The sequence below is a fragment of the Fusarium oxysporum genome, chromosome 5 (assembly GCF_000149955.1).
Source record: "Fusarium oxysporum f. sp. lycopersici 4287 chromosome 5, whole genome shotgun sequence".
NCBI lineage: Eukaryota > Fungi > Ascomycota > Sordariomycetes > Hypocreales > Nectriaceae > Fusarium > Fusarium oxysporum.
The window spans coordinates 3,761,288-3,777,359 of record NC_030990.1 but is presented as its reverse complement, the minus strand read 5'-3'; the positions used below and the strand labels follow the sequence as shown (position 1 = coordinate 3,777,359).

Below are 16,072 nucleotides of genomic sequence, written 5' to 3'. Positions count from 1 at the left end.
GTGAGCAAGTTGAGAATCACATAGTTCTCAAAGAATACGACATATAGGGGATATCATGTCAGAATTAAACAATAGCAAATAAGTTCCAATCGCATATCCCAGACTGCGGATCAGATATATATAAGTACATAGAAGTAAGCCAAAATAGCAATGTATTCAAAAGTCTACTCGAGTACTATACATTCCAGCAAGACCATTAAACACAAGAGTTCATAAGTTGCCATAGCCTGCAGGCTTCAACAGATGCTAAGAGAAAGGGGAATAGTTTTAGACCAGGATGAAAGCGGCGAGACCAGCGACGGCAGCGAAGAAAGCAGAGCCGGCGAAGGTAGCAGCGCCAGCAGTAACGGCAGGAGGAGTAGGAACGCTGGAAGATAATCAGTAAATTGATCAGAAGTCGGGATACCTGGAATACTTACGTCTGGTTCCCACCGCCAATGGTGGTGCTGGCAGGAGGGGGGACAGCAGGTCCGGTAGGAGCCTCACGCTGGCCAGGCTGGCCGGGGTTACCAGGGTTCCCGGGAGTGGTGCCAGTAGGGCAAGGAACCTGGATGGTAGAGTACTCAACGCTGGTGAGGACAGTGGTGTACTCCTTGGTGATAGCAGTCACAGACTGAGAGGGAACGCACTGCTCAGGGTTGCCGGGGTTGCTGGGGACGGGGACAGGAGTGGGAGGAACAACGGGCTTCTCACCACTCTGCGTAGCGGGAGGGTTGGGGTAGACGGGAGGGTGAGGGACGGTGCCGTTACCGGGGTTCTGGGGCTGTCCGGGGACAACGGGCTTGCCAGGCTTGCCGGGGTGCTCAGGCTGAGCAGGCTTGGTCTCGGCTGGAGGAGCGGGAGGCTGCTCGTAACCGGGCTGGCTAGGCTGAGCAGGCTTGGTCTCAGCGGGAGGGGCAGGAGGCTGCTCGTAGCCGGGCTGAGTCTCAACGGGCTTGGTCTCAGCAGGAGGAGCGGGAGGCTGCTCGTAACCGGGCTGGCTAGGCTTCTCAGGCTTGCCGGGCTGCTCAGGCTTTCCAGGCTTCTCGCTACCACCGGTAGGCTCAACAGGGCAGATGGTGGTGGAGACAGCAATGGTCTCGGTGACAACGACGGGAGTACCAGATCGGGCGGGGCAGTCAGGAACCTCGGGACCGCAAGAGGTGATAGTCCTGATGTTGGTAGAGTAGATGGTAGAGGTGGTCAAGGGAAGCTCAGGAGCCTCGGTGGTCTCGGGAACCTCAGGGACCTCCTCGGTGGTCTCGCTGCCCTGCTCGGCAGAGGTGACCTGGGGAGGGACAGGGTAAACGGTGTTGCTGGTGACAGTAGATCGAGCAGGGCAGTTGGTGACCTCAGGACCGCAAGAGGTGATGGTAACTCGCTTGGTCTCGTAGACCTTGGAGACCTCGGTGGCCATGGCACCAGAGGCCAAGAGAGCAGCGGCGGCAGTAGAGTAACGCATCTTGAAGAATTGGTTGAAAGTTGGTAATGAAAGGCTGAAGCTATAAGCTCAAAAATATGTTGATATATCGAAAGTGGTGAAAGAATGGACGACCGAGGTCAAAAGTTTCTGAAACTGGCAGCTTAGAAATGGCTTGTTGGGCTGAAGAAGAAAGAGAAGAAAAGTCGAGTTTGAGGCCGCAGGATGGTCGCATATTAATACCGATGTCCATCCACACAAAGAGCATCAACTCCTATACGGAGATTACGTACCAGATCATCCAGGAGGTCAACCATTCTGGGTCCAAGGGGCTTCCAGTAAAGGCAACAAACATGGGATGAAGTGTGCGGCCCTAGCGGACGGTCCATCAAAGCTGGGGGAAGCCATGTCGCTGCCCCAGTCTTTCAAAGTCGGTCGACCACCCATGGACGTTTCTGTGGTCCGTGGATCCGAGACCCATATCATCCTTGAAAGATGGCTGTTGGATCACCACTGAATCTGGGTCACGGACAGTGGTCCATGACTAGGAGCACGGTAGATGTCGCCAATGCATTTTCGTACTGTGGTCTCGGACCACCGAGTTCAGCCTTCAAAACAAGAGCGTTGTGAGGCTTTCCTTGAACTCTCAAGAGAATCTCTGTCCGAGAAGCAAAGATGCTCCGAGATCAGACCGTTTTGGGAAGAACGTATGGTTCCTGGTATCAATCCCGAAATATCAGTGGCCAACTGGTGGTCGGAAACAAGGTGTGGACCAGTCGAACGCCGTCCTTTCACCCTCTCTTCATCTCGGTCGTCTAAAGTGGATTCCGCCACACCCATCGATCGACAGGCATATTTTGGCTTCTGAGTGGCCGTTTGAAAGAAGAGGGGGGTACTTCTGCGGCGCCAAGTCTAGCGAACAGTTTGTCGAGGTTTGATACAGGTTGTATAAGCTTGTTAATCTGTTGCATGACAGCTCGATGAGCCTCTACAACGCATGAAGAATCGGAATGGTTGTCGAAGCAATATCCAACGCTGTGTTTCTCGAGTGTCCTTCCACTGTGTCTAGTCGGCCTCACCTTAGAACGCGGCATATGAGGATCGATGCTTGGTGCATGTTGATCAGGGATAGTTGATGAAAGGCGAAACCAGGGTGTATCCTATTCCCTGGATGAGAGGTAAGGTAACTGGCCCCGGCGGAAGTTGGTGCTGCGTTACTACCTAATGCGGTAGGTAGCCTCTAGCCTCCCTGCCCCCCTGCTGTTTGGAGGCCGACCGCTACGATACAGGGACTTGTGCAAGCGTATAACCCTTTTATGCAGGGGCTCAGAAGCCTTTGTGCGCCCTTGCCTCACTAAAAAGGTTTGCATAAACGTTGGGCCAAGGATTGTCGATTGTCTTCCAGACCCTTGATAGAAGGCCAAGACATGTCTTGTTTCGCCTTATGTGCAACCTGGTATGCGGCATATAGATTTTTCAATATTATCTTGAAGCTTATTTCTTGTATTCTATAGCTGCAGCGTTCTCTGAGGCGTTTTGAGCATGTTGGCTCTACACCGAAAGACGGAACATGATGTCTCAGAGCACAAGTTGTAATAACCAATGAATTATTGAAAGGTATCTTGGATCAGCACTGCGCCATTGTGACTTTATCCAGGGCTTGCATGATTCATTTGATTGGCTTCATCTTCCTTGCACAAAATCTGATACAACACTAAACGCTCCGTGAGACAGGGTTCACAGCGCCACTCCTCTAATGCAGGAACCCACAGAGTACTGCAACCACCCTTTGAACTCCGCCCCAGAAACGGATGTCATGAGCATCTCATCTCTTGTAAAAACTTGGCATTGATTAAACTATTGCGTACTTCAGATTAGGCTGAGGCTATCGGAAGGCTATATTGAACAAGCAATCCCCAAGATAGAAACACCAGCCAGCTGACGCTCATCACCAGATCCGTAAGCTAGGCTTATCGACTATGTGGATATGAAGGAGGGCCGAAAGTGCAACATCACAATATAACCAGAACCGAGATCAAATGTTCTAAATCTGGAAGAACTGGACAGCGATATACCCCAAATTACAGGCCTTTAAAAGACATATCTCGGTTGCTTAACTGGGATCGATTTGGAGAGATTAATGTTAATTGTAAATACGAAAATGTGAGACAAAAAGATGATTGAGAAGACTATGGAGTTGTGTCGGTGAAGGTCTTTGATCTCAGCTTCTCAAGACGGTATTTTCGAGGCGGTGACGATGATCTCACATTGTAACATTGCATTGCATTACAAACTGTAAAGAGACCTCAAAGCTCGCTATGGTCATTTAACTCGCAAACGCAAATTCAATCTCGTCCAATCTTGGGCCTTGGATGAATGCTTATTCCCGCGATGCTCGTTCCTTGTCACACCATCAGCAACTAGATAGTTCGCGGGTGTTGATCAAAAAGCAACTTTTGAAGCTCATGACGTCGAATTCATTTGAAACAAAGAACCACAATATTGACATCTTACGCGGCTCGCTTTTTTAAAGGTCCACCATCGACGATTTAATCGGACTGTCCGTATTCGATCGTCGATTACAATCACAGCTAGAGATACTTCTATTCTTTATTTTTTGTTCGACATGCTGTGGCAGCTGTGCTGTCTGCTTCCGTAACAACAAAGCCGGCATCAACATCCACACCTCGGGGGTAATAAAACTTCTGACATTTAAATAGGGTGCCGAAATAAACAGGTCTAAAAATCTACTAAAATATACTAAACTTACCTAAGTCTTTTCATCCCTTAGGGCAAAGGTCCTAAGTTTTCTTGCCTCCCCTAGGACCCCTGCTTCTCCTTGGTTGGGTCTTGGCTGATTGTGAGCCAATGCCCCAGCCGGTAGTGGCTTGCCGCCTCCTCCTGACGATCATGCCGCCTGTCATGGAAGCTTGGCAACGAATTGTTGCAGCGAGAGCCCGCGTATCAAAAAAACACCCGCATTTCAGAAACAGTATAAGCCAAAAATCCCCTATCTATAATAAACCTCTCCGCTATAGGAGATTTAAAACATTCTTTCTTGTTAAATAATGCAAGATAAAGAGTGGATATCTGAATGTTTGGCAATCATACATAGCTCCAACTTGGCACCAACAAGGAGGGTACAGATGGGGAAATGAAGCTGACGACTCTTCTCTATCTTGGGCTGCCTACTCCATTGATAATCGCCCTCATGCTCACCAAAGAAGGCTTCGCACGTGTGTAGCGCCGAGCGCCTGTCGATCTCTGTTGTTTCAGCGCTTGAGTTGTCGATCGTCACTTTTTCCCAGGAACTATCGAGAAACAAAGCACACGGCCCACAGACGCTGGGTCCCAAGTTCACGTCATGCGTTCGAGTAATGGGCCAGCGATGCTTGTCGTTGAGCAAGAGATTCGTTTGTTCCAAGTTTCAGAGGGCGGCCATGCCGATTTATTCTCCGAACGAAACATCGGTTATTTGATCGGCCCTCAGCTCTTCCGAATCAGTTTTCATGCCAAAAGTTCAAAACGAGTGTCGTCATGCGAAGCGCCTACCACCATGAGTTGGCAATATCGCTGATAATCAGCGTTTCCAGACTCTAATATTCCGGCCCCTTACCCAACCATTATTTCAACTTAACATATGATGGCACTCATTGTTTTTGCGATCAGCAATATGCAAGTTCTTGACGCTGTACTTTTGCTGCGGGGTTTAATCGGCCCTTAAGAGACATTCATTGACATTCATCCCAGGCCTCGACGATCGTATACCTGATCATTTCGAGCTTCATCCAGCTTTTGGAACCGCTGTTATAACGTTAAGGCAACCTTATCGATGCCTAATCTTTCGGCGACTAGCAGTTTCATATACTTTACTTCCATTGAGTTACAGTTGAAACGGCTGGAGCTTGAGGTATATGAGCGTTTATCTCACAGCCACTCACGCTCGCAAGACGAGTTGACTGGCATCAACATATGATTTCTTGGTATAAATAATCACCTCGCTGTCTAGAGTGTGTTGAGAACACAGGCGTAACTGATATCCAACTGGTCGGTGCTGGTGAGTGGAAGTCTGACTAACGCATAAGTTTGGTAACACCTTGATCGATGCAAACAAACATGGCTAGGTGTACGAAGGTTTGATTCGTGCTTCACTGAAACCTCAAAGACTCACTTGTATCTGATCTGGGCGCCTCGAGATCGAAGTACAGAAGAAGAGGGAGATCGAGTTACGGCTTCCTTCGATTGCCCTACCCCACTAGTAGGGTTCACGTAGCCTGTTTGACCTGATATGTCGAATCTTGGAAGGTTCATTACGGCTCACATGTGCCCAAAGGATGCTATTCGATATATGTTTAACTCATGAAATAGAGTTATCAGAGCGTTGAAATCGTTTGGGTTGAATAGTGTTTGGGTTCGAAAGTAGCTCAAGCTGTTAAGACTTTCGGCATATTTATGCGTTTCCAAACAAGGTTCAGTGCTACATCGACATAGAACTAATGCAGTATCTCGTTACATGAGATGTCAACGAGAGCGTAGATAGGTTGGTACCTTGCAGTTGATGAGCTTGATGATGGAGGTTCCCGAGATGGTGATGGGGGAGGTCCTTTTACCGAACATGAGCCGAAAGAGTTACCCCACATCGACCCAAGAAGTTCAGCGCACCGACTTTTAGAAATAGCACGTCTTGATAAAAACGCAGTCTTCACACGCTATCCAATCCAAAATCAGCATCAACGTCTCAAATCGCCTGTTTTTGTGCACATTTCGGCTCTCTTTGAAGCTCCTGCCATTGGGATAGCTCCAGATCCATCAGCTGTACCCCTGCCTGTTGTACAGACTCTTTTTCCCCAGCTTTCAATACCAACCACGTTTAGGCATGACCCCTCGGTAGCCTTGTTCACTTTGTCCATTTATTTTCTATCATAACTATGCTGGATGCTGTGTATCTGAGGCTGCCGGAGTTATAGCAGCATCGTCCATACTTGGAATACCTCTCACTCTAGTGTTTGTCACGACCTGAATCTTGATCATGGAAGCTCAGGTGAGTTACTACGTTATTCTTCCATCATCTTCGTCTTTGTCCCATGACGCTCGCTGGGGTGCTCTCGTGCCCCGCCATTTCAGCCGTCACTCCTGGATGGCCAAGCCCGCATCGGCCCAATGTCCACATTCTCAAGGCCCGACCCGACGGGATGGTTGTTATCTGAAGCTTATGAATGCATGATATCGTCTCTTTGCTAACTCTGATCCCAATGGCTCAGGTCGAGAATGCCGTCGGGATTCTCTCGAACCCCACCTCCGATCAATCTCTCAAAGAGCAAGCTTTCGAATACCTAAACCAACTACGAAACGATCCCTCAGGATGGCAAGCTTGCACTACCCTCTTCGCTCGAACCCCTCAAACATCAGAAGTCGTGCGCATGGTCTGTCTTGAAGTGGTCAACTATGCGGTGCACACTCAAGGTCTCGACCAGGCAAGCCTGGCTTTCCTCAAAGACACCCTTCTCCAATACTGCCGCCAAACATACGGTCCTAACGCCCAACAAGAAGCCGACCCTTATCACCTTCAGAACAAGCTCACACAAACATTGACGTACTTGTTTGTCTTTCTTTACCAAGACGGATGGCAGAGCTTCCTCGACGACCAACTTGAGTTGACCGGGCTCTCCACAAACACCGACAACGTCCCGGGCGTCGTTTTCTATCTTCGAACTCTGGGATCCATCCATGACGAGATTGCCGATATGCTTCTGTCACGGCAGAGCAACGAGGCCAAGCGAAATACCGAGCTCAAGGACCAGCTTCGAGCTCAGGATATGCACAAGGTGTCTGAGTCGTGGAAGCAGCTCCTAACACGATACTCGAACAACGATACCGTCGTAGAACTTGTTCTCAAAGTCCTGGGCAAGTGGGTTAGCTGGATGGACATCTCCTTGGTTATCAGCCAGGATATGCTCGGGCTGCTGCTGCCGGTAGTCGGCCGACCAAGCACTGATGTGCAAGACAAGGTCCGCGACACCGCCATTGATACCTTGAATGAGATATGTGGCAAGAAGATGCGTTCGGCAGACAAGATGGAGATGATCTCCTTCATTAACCTCAGGGAGATTGTTGAACAATTAGTTGCTAGCCCCCCTTTGAGCGAGTACAAGGGAACCTCTCGTTACGATACGGACCTGGCCGAAGCAGTTGCCAAGTTAGTTAACACCGTACTCTCCGATATCGTACGGGCCCTCGAGGACAACCAGATCAGTGATGACACTCGCGCTAGAGCTAATCAGCACCTCCAAGGGTTCCTCCCTTTCCTTCTGCGCTTCTTCTCTGACGAATATGATGAGGTCTGCTCGTCTGTCATTCCCGCCCTGACAGACCTGCTCACTTTCCTCCGTAAACTCACTGTTGTCCACCAAGACTACGGCGGTATGCTTGCGCCAATCCTAGATGCCATCATCCACAAGATGAGATACGATGAGACTACCAACTGGGGTGATGAAGATGAGCTCACAGATGAAGCTGAATTTCAAGAGCTACGTCGCAAGCTACAGAATCTGCAAAAATCAATTGCGGCCATTGACCAGCCTTTGTACATGGATATGCTCAGCAACTTGGTTGCCACTACTTTTCAAACTCTTGACCAGCAGGGCTCGCAAATGGACTGGCGAGATCTTGATCTTGCTTTGTATGAGATGTACCTCTTTGGCGAGCTTGCACTTCCCAACCAAGGACTGGGCACCAAAAACCAGCCCTCTACTGAGGCCTCGGAGAGGTTAGTGGTTATGATGCAGAAGATGGTTGAATCTGGTGAGTGCTTCAGTAAACCAGCTACAGTGGTGATGCTAACCAATGTAGGTATTGCAAACTTCTCTCATCCCGCCATCCTTTTGCAGTACATGGAGATTTGTGTGAGATATTGCGTTGTTTTCGAGAACCATCTCTTACAGTATATCCCTCAAGTTCTAGAGAACTTTGTGCGATTGGTTCACCATGACCACGTTCGCATAAAAACACGATCGTGGTACTTGTTCCACCGCTTCATCAAGCAGCTGCGTGCTCAGGTTGGCAATGTTGCAGAGACAGTCATCCAGTCGATCGGAGATCTCTTGCCCATCAAGGCTGAGGTCCCTGGTGATGATGCCGATGACGATATGTCTTCAGACGAATCTGACCACTCCGCGGATGCTCTCTTTACGAGCCAACTGTACCTTTTCGAAGCCATTGGCTGTATTTCCTCGACCCAAAGTACACCTGCTGATAAGCAGGCCTTGTACGCCCGATCTGTTATGGACCCCCTATTCACCGACATGGAAGGACACCTCCCACGAGCCAAGTCTGGAGATGCGCAGGCCACCCTTCAAGTCCACCACATTGTTATGGCATTGGGTACATTGGCCCACGGGTTCTCTGACTGGACTCCAGGCATCACTTCCGCTAATGCACATGGACCTCCTGACAAGGCTGTCTCCGATGAGTTTTCTCGCGCAGCCGAAGCCATTCTCATTGCCCTCAACCAGCTGAACTCGTCTTCTGAGATCCGAACTGCTTGCCGATCAGCCTTTTCTAAGCTGTTGGGGGTCCTTGGTGCTGCTGTGCTGCCCCAGCTGCCCCAGTGGATTGAAGGACTGCTGTCCCAGAGCTCATCTAAGGACGAGATGGCCATGTTTCTTCGTCTACTGGATCAGGTGGTGTTTGGCTTCAAGGCTGAAATTTACGAGGTCTTGAACATGCTTTTGACGCCTTTGCTTCAACGTATCTTCGGTGGGCTTACGGAACCCATTGCTGGTACCGATGATGAGATCCAGTTGGCTGAGTTGAGGAGGGAATACCTCTCTTTTCTCCAGATCATTCTGAACAATGGATTAGATGGTGTTCTCGTCAGTGAATCTAACCAGGGCTTCTTTGAGCCTATGATTTCTTCCATCATTGAGCTCGCCAAGACCCTTGAGGGTAACATCGGCGGTAGCCGTCTGGCTTTCACTCTGATGACAAGAATGGCAGCTATATGGGGAGGACCTGACGTTGCCACTATTTCGCAGAACCCAACGGCTCCTTCTGGTAGCCCCAACCCTGCATTCCCTGGCTTTGATCATTTCATGATTCAAAGGTTCCACTCGACTTGCTGGGAGGTTATGAAGAACCCCAACTTCCGGCCTTACCAGGACGCTCAGACTAAGCAAATTCTTACAGAGATTGCAGGTCTAGAGCAGACCATTTACACCAAGACAGGCGAGTCTTTTATCCAGGAACTCCAAAACAACATCTTCCCTAGCCTTGGGGTCAACGGTGATGACTTTTTACGATCTCTTACGACGTCGACGGACAAGAGGCAGTTTGCTTCATACCTGCACAACCTGCTGAAGTCCCGACAGTAGATACTGAAGGAGAAAATACGATTACGATTTGAAGGAGATGCCATGTCTGGAAAGCATGCATGGTGAGGTTGAACTCATGATGATGACGATTGGAGACGAGGGCGGATGTATGGATGGATGGGAGCCTCACGGCGCATGTTCAGGGAGTTTTGTGGACAGACCTATTAGAGCTAAAAAGAATCGTCTTCTTTGTCATTCGCAGTCAAAACAAATATTCCCCCTTTTTTTAGTTATTTCATTTGGGCGGCTGGGTATTATGGAATGTGGATAGCTGTTGGGGGGAGGATGAGGGCGTAGAGAGGCTTGGACAAGGATGAAATAAATACACTTCTACATAAGCACATGACTTGTTTGTTCTGGCTGACTGATTACTCGTGATGATGTTTTTTTTAATGTTCTTCAGAATACCTCGACCCTTGGCCAACAGTCAAAGAAGTGTTTATCTGGTTAAGGAACCCCTGACTTTAGGTACATCGTCTAACGCAGACTATTACGAGAATCAAGGCCTGATATCACTTTCCTGATCTGGTGAACTTTGGTGCTTCCGCTTTCCTCGGGCGTTACTTCTTCACAAGATAACGAGGCAAGTAGTACTTACTGTATGGCAATTTGAATCTATGAAAGGGGCAAGTCCACACAGCAGAGCATCACCTATATGGGGGATATGCCTCCTCCTGATTCCTGGCCTTCTTCTTGCACCATCAGCTTCACAGATACTACCATCACCATCTAATTCTGATTCCATTCTGTTATACACTCTCTATCGTCTTTCTTTAACAATATCTTCATCGTTACAAGTCGCAAGTAACGCACGTCAACTTCCCTTCTTCACACGACAGAGAACAATTGCACAATGACACCGAATTCGCTCTCCAATCACTCTAAAGGTCTTCCAGCGTCTGCTGAGCAAGCCGTGTGCCCCAATCCTCTGTCATATATTATTTCGAAGCTCTCGCCACAGATGTCGTGCTCGGCTGGACCGTCCAACGAGGAAAATTCCCAAAGAAAGCGAGACAGCGAATTTGTAGAAGATGAAATTCAGGCCCTCATTGAACGTGTTGACAACAGCATCAGCGAGTGGCGTTCAGATTAGGGCATAACCCAAATCATTGGTGCTGAAGAAGTCATCAATGTCCCGGATGCGCATGCTACCCTTGCTGAAACTACCTGGGCAAAACAAATAGGTTGTGTGACTTCCCGCCTACAGAGTTTGCGTGACAGTTTGATGGCTATCCCAAATTGCTTGCGCAACCTCATGTGGAAACCCGACAGGAACAATGACGAGGAAGAAAGCGATAACAGCGGATATACTTCCGGCGAGTCATTTCAATCTAATGGTACCAGTAGTGGCTCATATCAGCAAACGGGACAAAACAGAGTCAATTCGCCAACTGGAAGCCGGATAATCAGCTTGATGAAGGGCATGTTCATCAATGAATGAGAGCTTCCCTCAGCTTCATTCCAGCAATCGTCTTCCGCACAACAGTCCTCTGCCTCTGCCCAAGCATGATCTGTTGTACAGCAGCCATCATCCTTCCTGTACCGCCTCTCATGCAGCAAGCACCTACTGCCACTTCTTCTGATCATCCTTGCTTTCATGATGTACATCAGGTTTGGGGCTTGAATGGCGCGCAGAAGGAGTTGAAGGGACATATCAAGGGAAGCGAAGACAAAAGTGAAACGTCAAAAAAGCAACAGGATTCTACTTGGCTTGAGCTGTTCTCTTCGTCAGCAAACAATTTTTAGTCCGAACAGCGATACATGTTACATAGCGATATACTGAATCAATTGACAGTGTTGACTAGGGAGCATATTCAGAGTACAACCCCCCTGAACACTATTATCCAGAATTCTCGAGTAGGCAACGTAGGATTCTCACCAACCGAGTTGAAGTTTGTGACTAAATTATGCTTAAAATACCCCCCTGAATCATAAAATTGACAAGATCTTGTTAAAAGTCTATAAGGTAGTGTCTGATGAGTGTCTGCACGAGGTCCACAAGTAAATTATCAGAGTGTTGTATCGAAGAGAAGAGAAGAGTTATAAGCGTAGTACCACTCCATGGAACACAGTATCAACGGCTGAAAAATGAGCAACATAGGGCATTGGAAGTTTTCTCCGTTCAAAAAGTCCTAATGGATATTGTCTGAACCCCAAAAGCCTCATCAAATAATGTAACCTCCCCCAGTCAAGCAGCGCCAGTCCCGAACACCAGTTCCCTCTTCAAGTTCCACACACCACCAAAGCACCTCCTTTGCTTTGTCAGGCTGGCCACTCTCTTCGTAGGCGCGGCCCAGTGTGAACCACGCCTCAGATGAGTTCCAGCCGGAACCGAGCTTGGTGAGTGTCGAAAGGAGGGCATACGCACGATCACGAGCCGCAAGACGGTCGACAAGCGGTAGACGGGTGGCCTTGTACGCGGCAGGAAGTTCGTCATCGTCCATGGGTTCCTTGGGAGTAAATTGGGTTTCTGATGAAGGGCCCAGGCCGAGAGGTGTCGAAGGTAGGGGAGAGACTGCTTGACTGCTTGAATTTGACTTTGAGCTATTTCCCATGTTGAGGTTGAGCAAAGCATCCTCCAAAGGCGGAATCGGAGGTGGCGGGAGGAGATCTTCACTGTAAATATCGAGCAGAATGTTAGAAAGGCCGATGATTGCGGTAGGATGGTTTGGCGTGTGTGTGAGGGCGGTTTCAAAGTCATTACGGGCTGCGTAGGGGGCTCCCTTTGACAGAGATAGTTGACCAAGCTATGAGAAATATTAGTATACATCACATATCCTGCAGTGAGGGGGTTATATCTTACCTCTGCGTATAGATCACTCCATAGGTCCTCTACGGTCTTCTCTTCGGCCCAGCTAGGAGGTTTGAGAGCACCTGAACCAGATGGATCCCTAGCCAAATCGGCCTCAAGGCTCTGAATAAGTCGCTGTGCTTCTGTGATAGCTCCTTTGGCGTCCTCCCTCATGCCTGCCCTGCGGTAGAAACCAGCAATCATGAGCCAAACTCTGATCAAAAGGACCACTCGTTGAGCCCTCTCCTTATCCTTGGGGAAATGGACCAGTGGTAAGATGCAGGTGGATGCGTAAGCGTTGTCAACTGACAGCTCAGAGTAGTCAGTTGACTTCGATTGCGTTGAGAGATACGAGTTAAGGTGTCCCACAGGCCGCCTTGAGAAAGATGAGCCTCTCGTTGCGGAGTGTCGTTTACTTGAGTAGGTAAAGAAGTCCGATTGCTGCTCGTTTTCTTCAACCTCGCCGTTTGGACCAGCTGGTGTGAAAAAGACATCTCCATCGACAACTGTAGGTCCATGGGCAGACGAGATAGCCCCAATACTAGAGGATCGCTGTCGGCTATGGCTTCTATCGCGCTTCTTCAGACTGTTGCTTCTACCTGTAGCGCTTCTATTACGACGCACTGAAGATGCTGATGTCCTTGGTCGCGACTCTGCTAGGGATCCATTATCTCCCGTAACCTGAATCGTCGGCGCACTGCTACGCATGGTTGCTGCAGTTTGAGGTCTGGGGTTCCTGTCACCCGCGGCAGTGTAGACCTGCCTCGTAGGTGGTCTGGATCGATCGTGGCCGCCAAAGATGGTTCCCCTAATGCTCCTAAGCGTGCCAGAAGTTTTTGGTGGTTCCACGGCCTTGGGAGGGTTTAGATTGGGCTGGGCTGCAACGTTGCCAAACAGTCTCGAGAAGAGAGTCAGCAATTCGAAGCTGGCATTTACAGCCACGTCTGGGCCTTCAAGTAGCTCGACCAATGCAAGTTGTGTCATCTTCACCTCCAGGATGCTCTCCTTTTCACCATCATCCATATCATCGACTAGGCCATGTTTGTCTTCTGTCGAAGTATCCTTTTCCGCCTCGTTGAGGTGCTCGCTTCTATAGGCTTGGTCGGCCTTACCAAACAGAACTGTAGTATCTTTAAACTGTTCCAAAGCACCCTCGCAAGCCCTCGCGGCCATGCTATAATCTTGCCTAGCACTGAGCAGGAGAGCCAGTAGATGCCAAACAGGAATAAGAGAACGCTCTTGCCAATATGGCCCATACACCAGATCGTAGTTCTCTTCCTGATCCTTGCTTGCTGTCAAGGCAGTTCTGACGGTCTCAATCGCAGCAGTCAACTCTCTTCGCTCAGCCAATAGAAGGCCAAGAGCGTAAAAGCTCCTAATATCCTTTGAGCGCCCAAGCTCAGCTGCAAGAGACTTCCTTAGACAGCGAATAGCTTTTTGTTGAATTTCGGTTCTAGCCGAGGCTTCATATGTGATTCTTGACCAATGAGCCTGGGACAGGCCAATAGCTTGCCATGCAAGGGCAATAGTATGCGGTGCCACGGGCGGATGTGAAGCGCTAAGCTCATTGTGTTCCGAGATTACAGGCGTGGGGTTATCTTGCGAGGTGATCTGCGGTAACTTAGCCAACCAGTCTTCGAGCTCGGATCCAAGCTGGTGCGCCTTTTCCGCCGCAGGTCGTTGGCCATATCGACAGAGGGCCAAAATACACTGCGAGATTGTTTCGAGAACGGTCGCATCGTCGTCCAGGCTAGGTTCAACAAGTCCGGTTTTGTCAACACGAGCCTTGCCCTTTTTGACAATCTCAAGGTAGGAGTCGAAGGCCTTGAAAGCGAGGTCGAATTCGGCGACCGAAAGGTGAACGAGGAAGAGAGACCGAAGAATAGATGTTGAATGATAGGTCTTCATGGCAGCACTGTAAAGAATGTCAAGAACTCCACGGCTCAGGCTGCTTCGTCCACCCTGACCAAGGTCCTTTTCACTCCATCCTCGTCCACAAAGAATAGACCAGTTTCGTAGTACCTGATTGACAAACGCTTCGACTTCCTCGCGCTCCTCATCAGCTCTGGGGAAGGATGTCTCGCCTAGCAAAAGTGTCTGGTACGTAGCCTCGGCATGCTTGAGCTCAATGCGCAGCTGATTCCGAGGTGAAAGGTCGCCCGCTGTGTTGCTCACAAACCCGGTAGGAAAAGGTTGATCGGTATCAACAATCGACGAGAGGGCAAAGTAGTACTCTCTCCATACCGTTCTTCGAGGTACGGAACCCTTAAATCCGTATCCTCCTGTGACGGGAGTAGACATAGTATCCCAAAATCTTGCCCACGCTCGATAACCCGCCATTGAATCAGCGTCGACCTGTGTGATTTCGTTGCTTCGGTATGCTTCGCCTGAGAGCATGCAATATTCTGTGAGGAACAGTTCTGACCAGTAGCGAAGCTGTCTTCCCATGCCTTGTTCTGCCCAAACTCGTCCAAGTGATGGAAGACCGGCTCGGTAGGCAGAGAGTGCCTGCTTCAACTCGCCGCTGCGCGCAAGGCAGTTAGCTTTGAGATACGCAGCTTTAAGTGAGCAAACACTCGTCCATTCGGCACTTCTGTCGGCTGGGTTGATCTCGCCTTCCTCCAAGTTGTTCTCGGGTAGTCGACTGACACAGAGATTATAGTCTCCTAATGTCCAGTGCAACCAACCCGCGCATACCTCAGCCTGGAATCTGTCGTTCTCGTGGGCGGCTTCCTCGTCAATTGCCGCTTCGAGCTTCGGTAGTTGATCTGTAACATTGACATCGCCTGTGTTTATAGCAGTTGTTGGCCGGCCTTCGGTGTTAGTGTGAGCTGCAGCTCCCGTCGTTTTGGCAATGGCGCATTCGGTCTCGGCCGTCAATGCGAGGCCTAATTGAACAGTATTAGCCCTGTGACTGTCATGAAGCTATTCAGAGAATGGCGTACAAGCTCTGTCGGGGGCATGCTTGCGGACTTTGCGAACAAGCTCCGGGACGAGGTCCCAGTTGCCGTCGCAGCGGGCATGGTCCAGCTGATTAATGTATTGCACGGCCTTGGGCTATAGAGCAGTAGCGATACAGAGTCAGCTTCGTTATAATCGGCGAGGGCGTTTTGTTTCGTCTTACACCCATGGTTCGTTGGACCTATTTCAGGGTTTCAGGAGGTCGGTCTCGGACTTAGACTAGCAAATAGATGGCGCCAAGCGCATGGCGAGGAAGATTGGATTGCTAAATAGATGTAAATCCTCTGATGCGAGTTTTAGAAGAGTTACAATATCGAATATAATTGTCACAAAAATCAATCGTGATGTTTCAGAGGCTGCCTGAGGTGAATGGTATAATTGCGGTCTCTGGACTTTCAAGGTGGTTAAGGTGGTATTTGCTGGAGATGAGAGCTGCTGGGACGACGTAACTCAGCTCATAAGCCAATCAGGGCCATTTAACACAGCACGGTTGGATCCACTGTCAGGGGTCTTCCCGCCAGTCAAGCTAACCCACCTTTGGTATGCTTGTTG

General features: G+C 49.4%; 5 protein-coding genes across 9 annotated transcripts; 2 read left to right on the top strand and 3 right to left on the bottom strand.

Annotated features, from left to right (window-relative positions):
- Positions 1-44: 44 nt before the first annotated feature.
- On the bottom strand, positions 45-2,510 carry FOXG_02283 (uncharacterized protein). 3 transcript variants are annotated; one of them, XM_018379682.1, is made up of 3 exons: positions 1,693-2,269; positions 420-1,549; positions 45-367 (listed from the first exon to the last, which is right to left on the bottom strand). In XM_018379682.1, exons 2-3 carry the CDS (start codon positions 1,439-1,441, stop codon positions 268-270), a joined length of 1,122 nt encoding a protein of 373 aa, XP_018235760.1. In that variant the 5' UTR covers positions 1,442-1,549; positions 1,693-2,269; the 3' UTR covers positions 45-267. The 3 variants fall into 3 exon arrangements, with proteins under 3 accessions (XP_018235760.1, XP_018235761.1, XP_018235759.1); XM_018379683.1 differs by having other exon boundaries at positions 420-1,555; positions 1,693-1,713; XM_018379681.1 differs by having other exon boundaries at positions 420-2,510.
- A 1,690-nt stretch (positions 2,511-4,200) lies between these two features.
- Positions 4,201-4,323, bottom strand: FOXG_18271 (uncharacterized protein; the record flags this gene model as incomplete). The annotated part of the gene is made up of 1 exon (XM_018398334.1): positions 4,201-4,323. The coding sequence occupies one exon, from the start codon at positions 4,321-4,323 to the stop codon at positions 4,201-4,203; it is 123 nt and encodes a 40-aa protein (XP_018235758.1).
- A 1,753-nt stretch (positions 4,324-6,076) lies between these two features.
- FOXG_02282 (exportin-T) lies at positions 6,077-10,131 on the top strand. 2 transcript variants are annotated; one of them, XM_018379679.1, is made up of 3 exons: positions 6,077-6,440; positions 6,661-8,200; positions 8,249-10,131. In XM_018379679.1, the coding sequence occupies exons 1-3, from the start codon at positions 6,429-6,431 to the stop codon at positions 9,766-9,768; spliced, it is 3,072 nt and encodes a 1,023-aa protein (XP_018235756.1). In that variant the 5' UTR covers positions 6,077-6,428; the 3' UTR covers positions 9,769-10,131. The 2 variants fall into 2 exon arrangements, with proteins under 2 accessions (XP_018235756.1, XP_018235757.1); XM_018379680.1 differs by lacking the exon at positions 6,077-6,440 and having other exon boundaries at positions 6,617-8,200.
- An 829-nt stretch (positions 10,132-10,960) lies between these two features.
- Positions 10,961-11,616, top strand: FOXG_18270 (uncharacterized protein). The gene has a single exon (XM_018398333.1). It carries the CDS (start codon positions 11,206-11,208, stop codon positions 11,512-11,514), a length of 309 nt encoding a protein of 102 aa, XP_018235755.1. The 5' UTR covers positions 10,961-11,205; the 3' UTR covers positions 11,515-11,616.
- FOXG_02281 (uncharacterized protein) lies at positions 11,537-15,940 on the bottom strand. 2 transcript variants are annotated; one of them, XM_018379677.1, is made up of 4 exons: positions 15,684-15,940; positions 15,505-15,616; positions 12,572-15,447; positions 11,537-12,515 (listed from the first exon to the last, which is right to left on the bottom strand). In XM_018379677.1, exons 1-4 carry the CDS (start codon positions 15,687-15,689, stop codon positions 11,934-11,936), a joined length of 3,576 nt encoding a protein of 1,191 aa, XP_018235753.1. In that variant the 5' UTR covers positions 15,690-15,940; the 3' UTR covers positions 11,537-11,933. The 2 variants fall into 2 exon arrangements, with proteins under 2 accessions (XP_018235753.1, XP_018235754.1); XM_018379678.1 differs by having other exon boundaries at positions 15,505-15,940.
- Between the last annotated feature and the right edge of the window lie 132 nt (positions 15,941-16,072).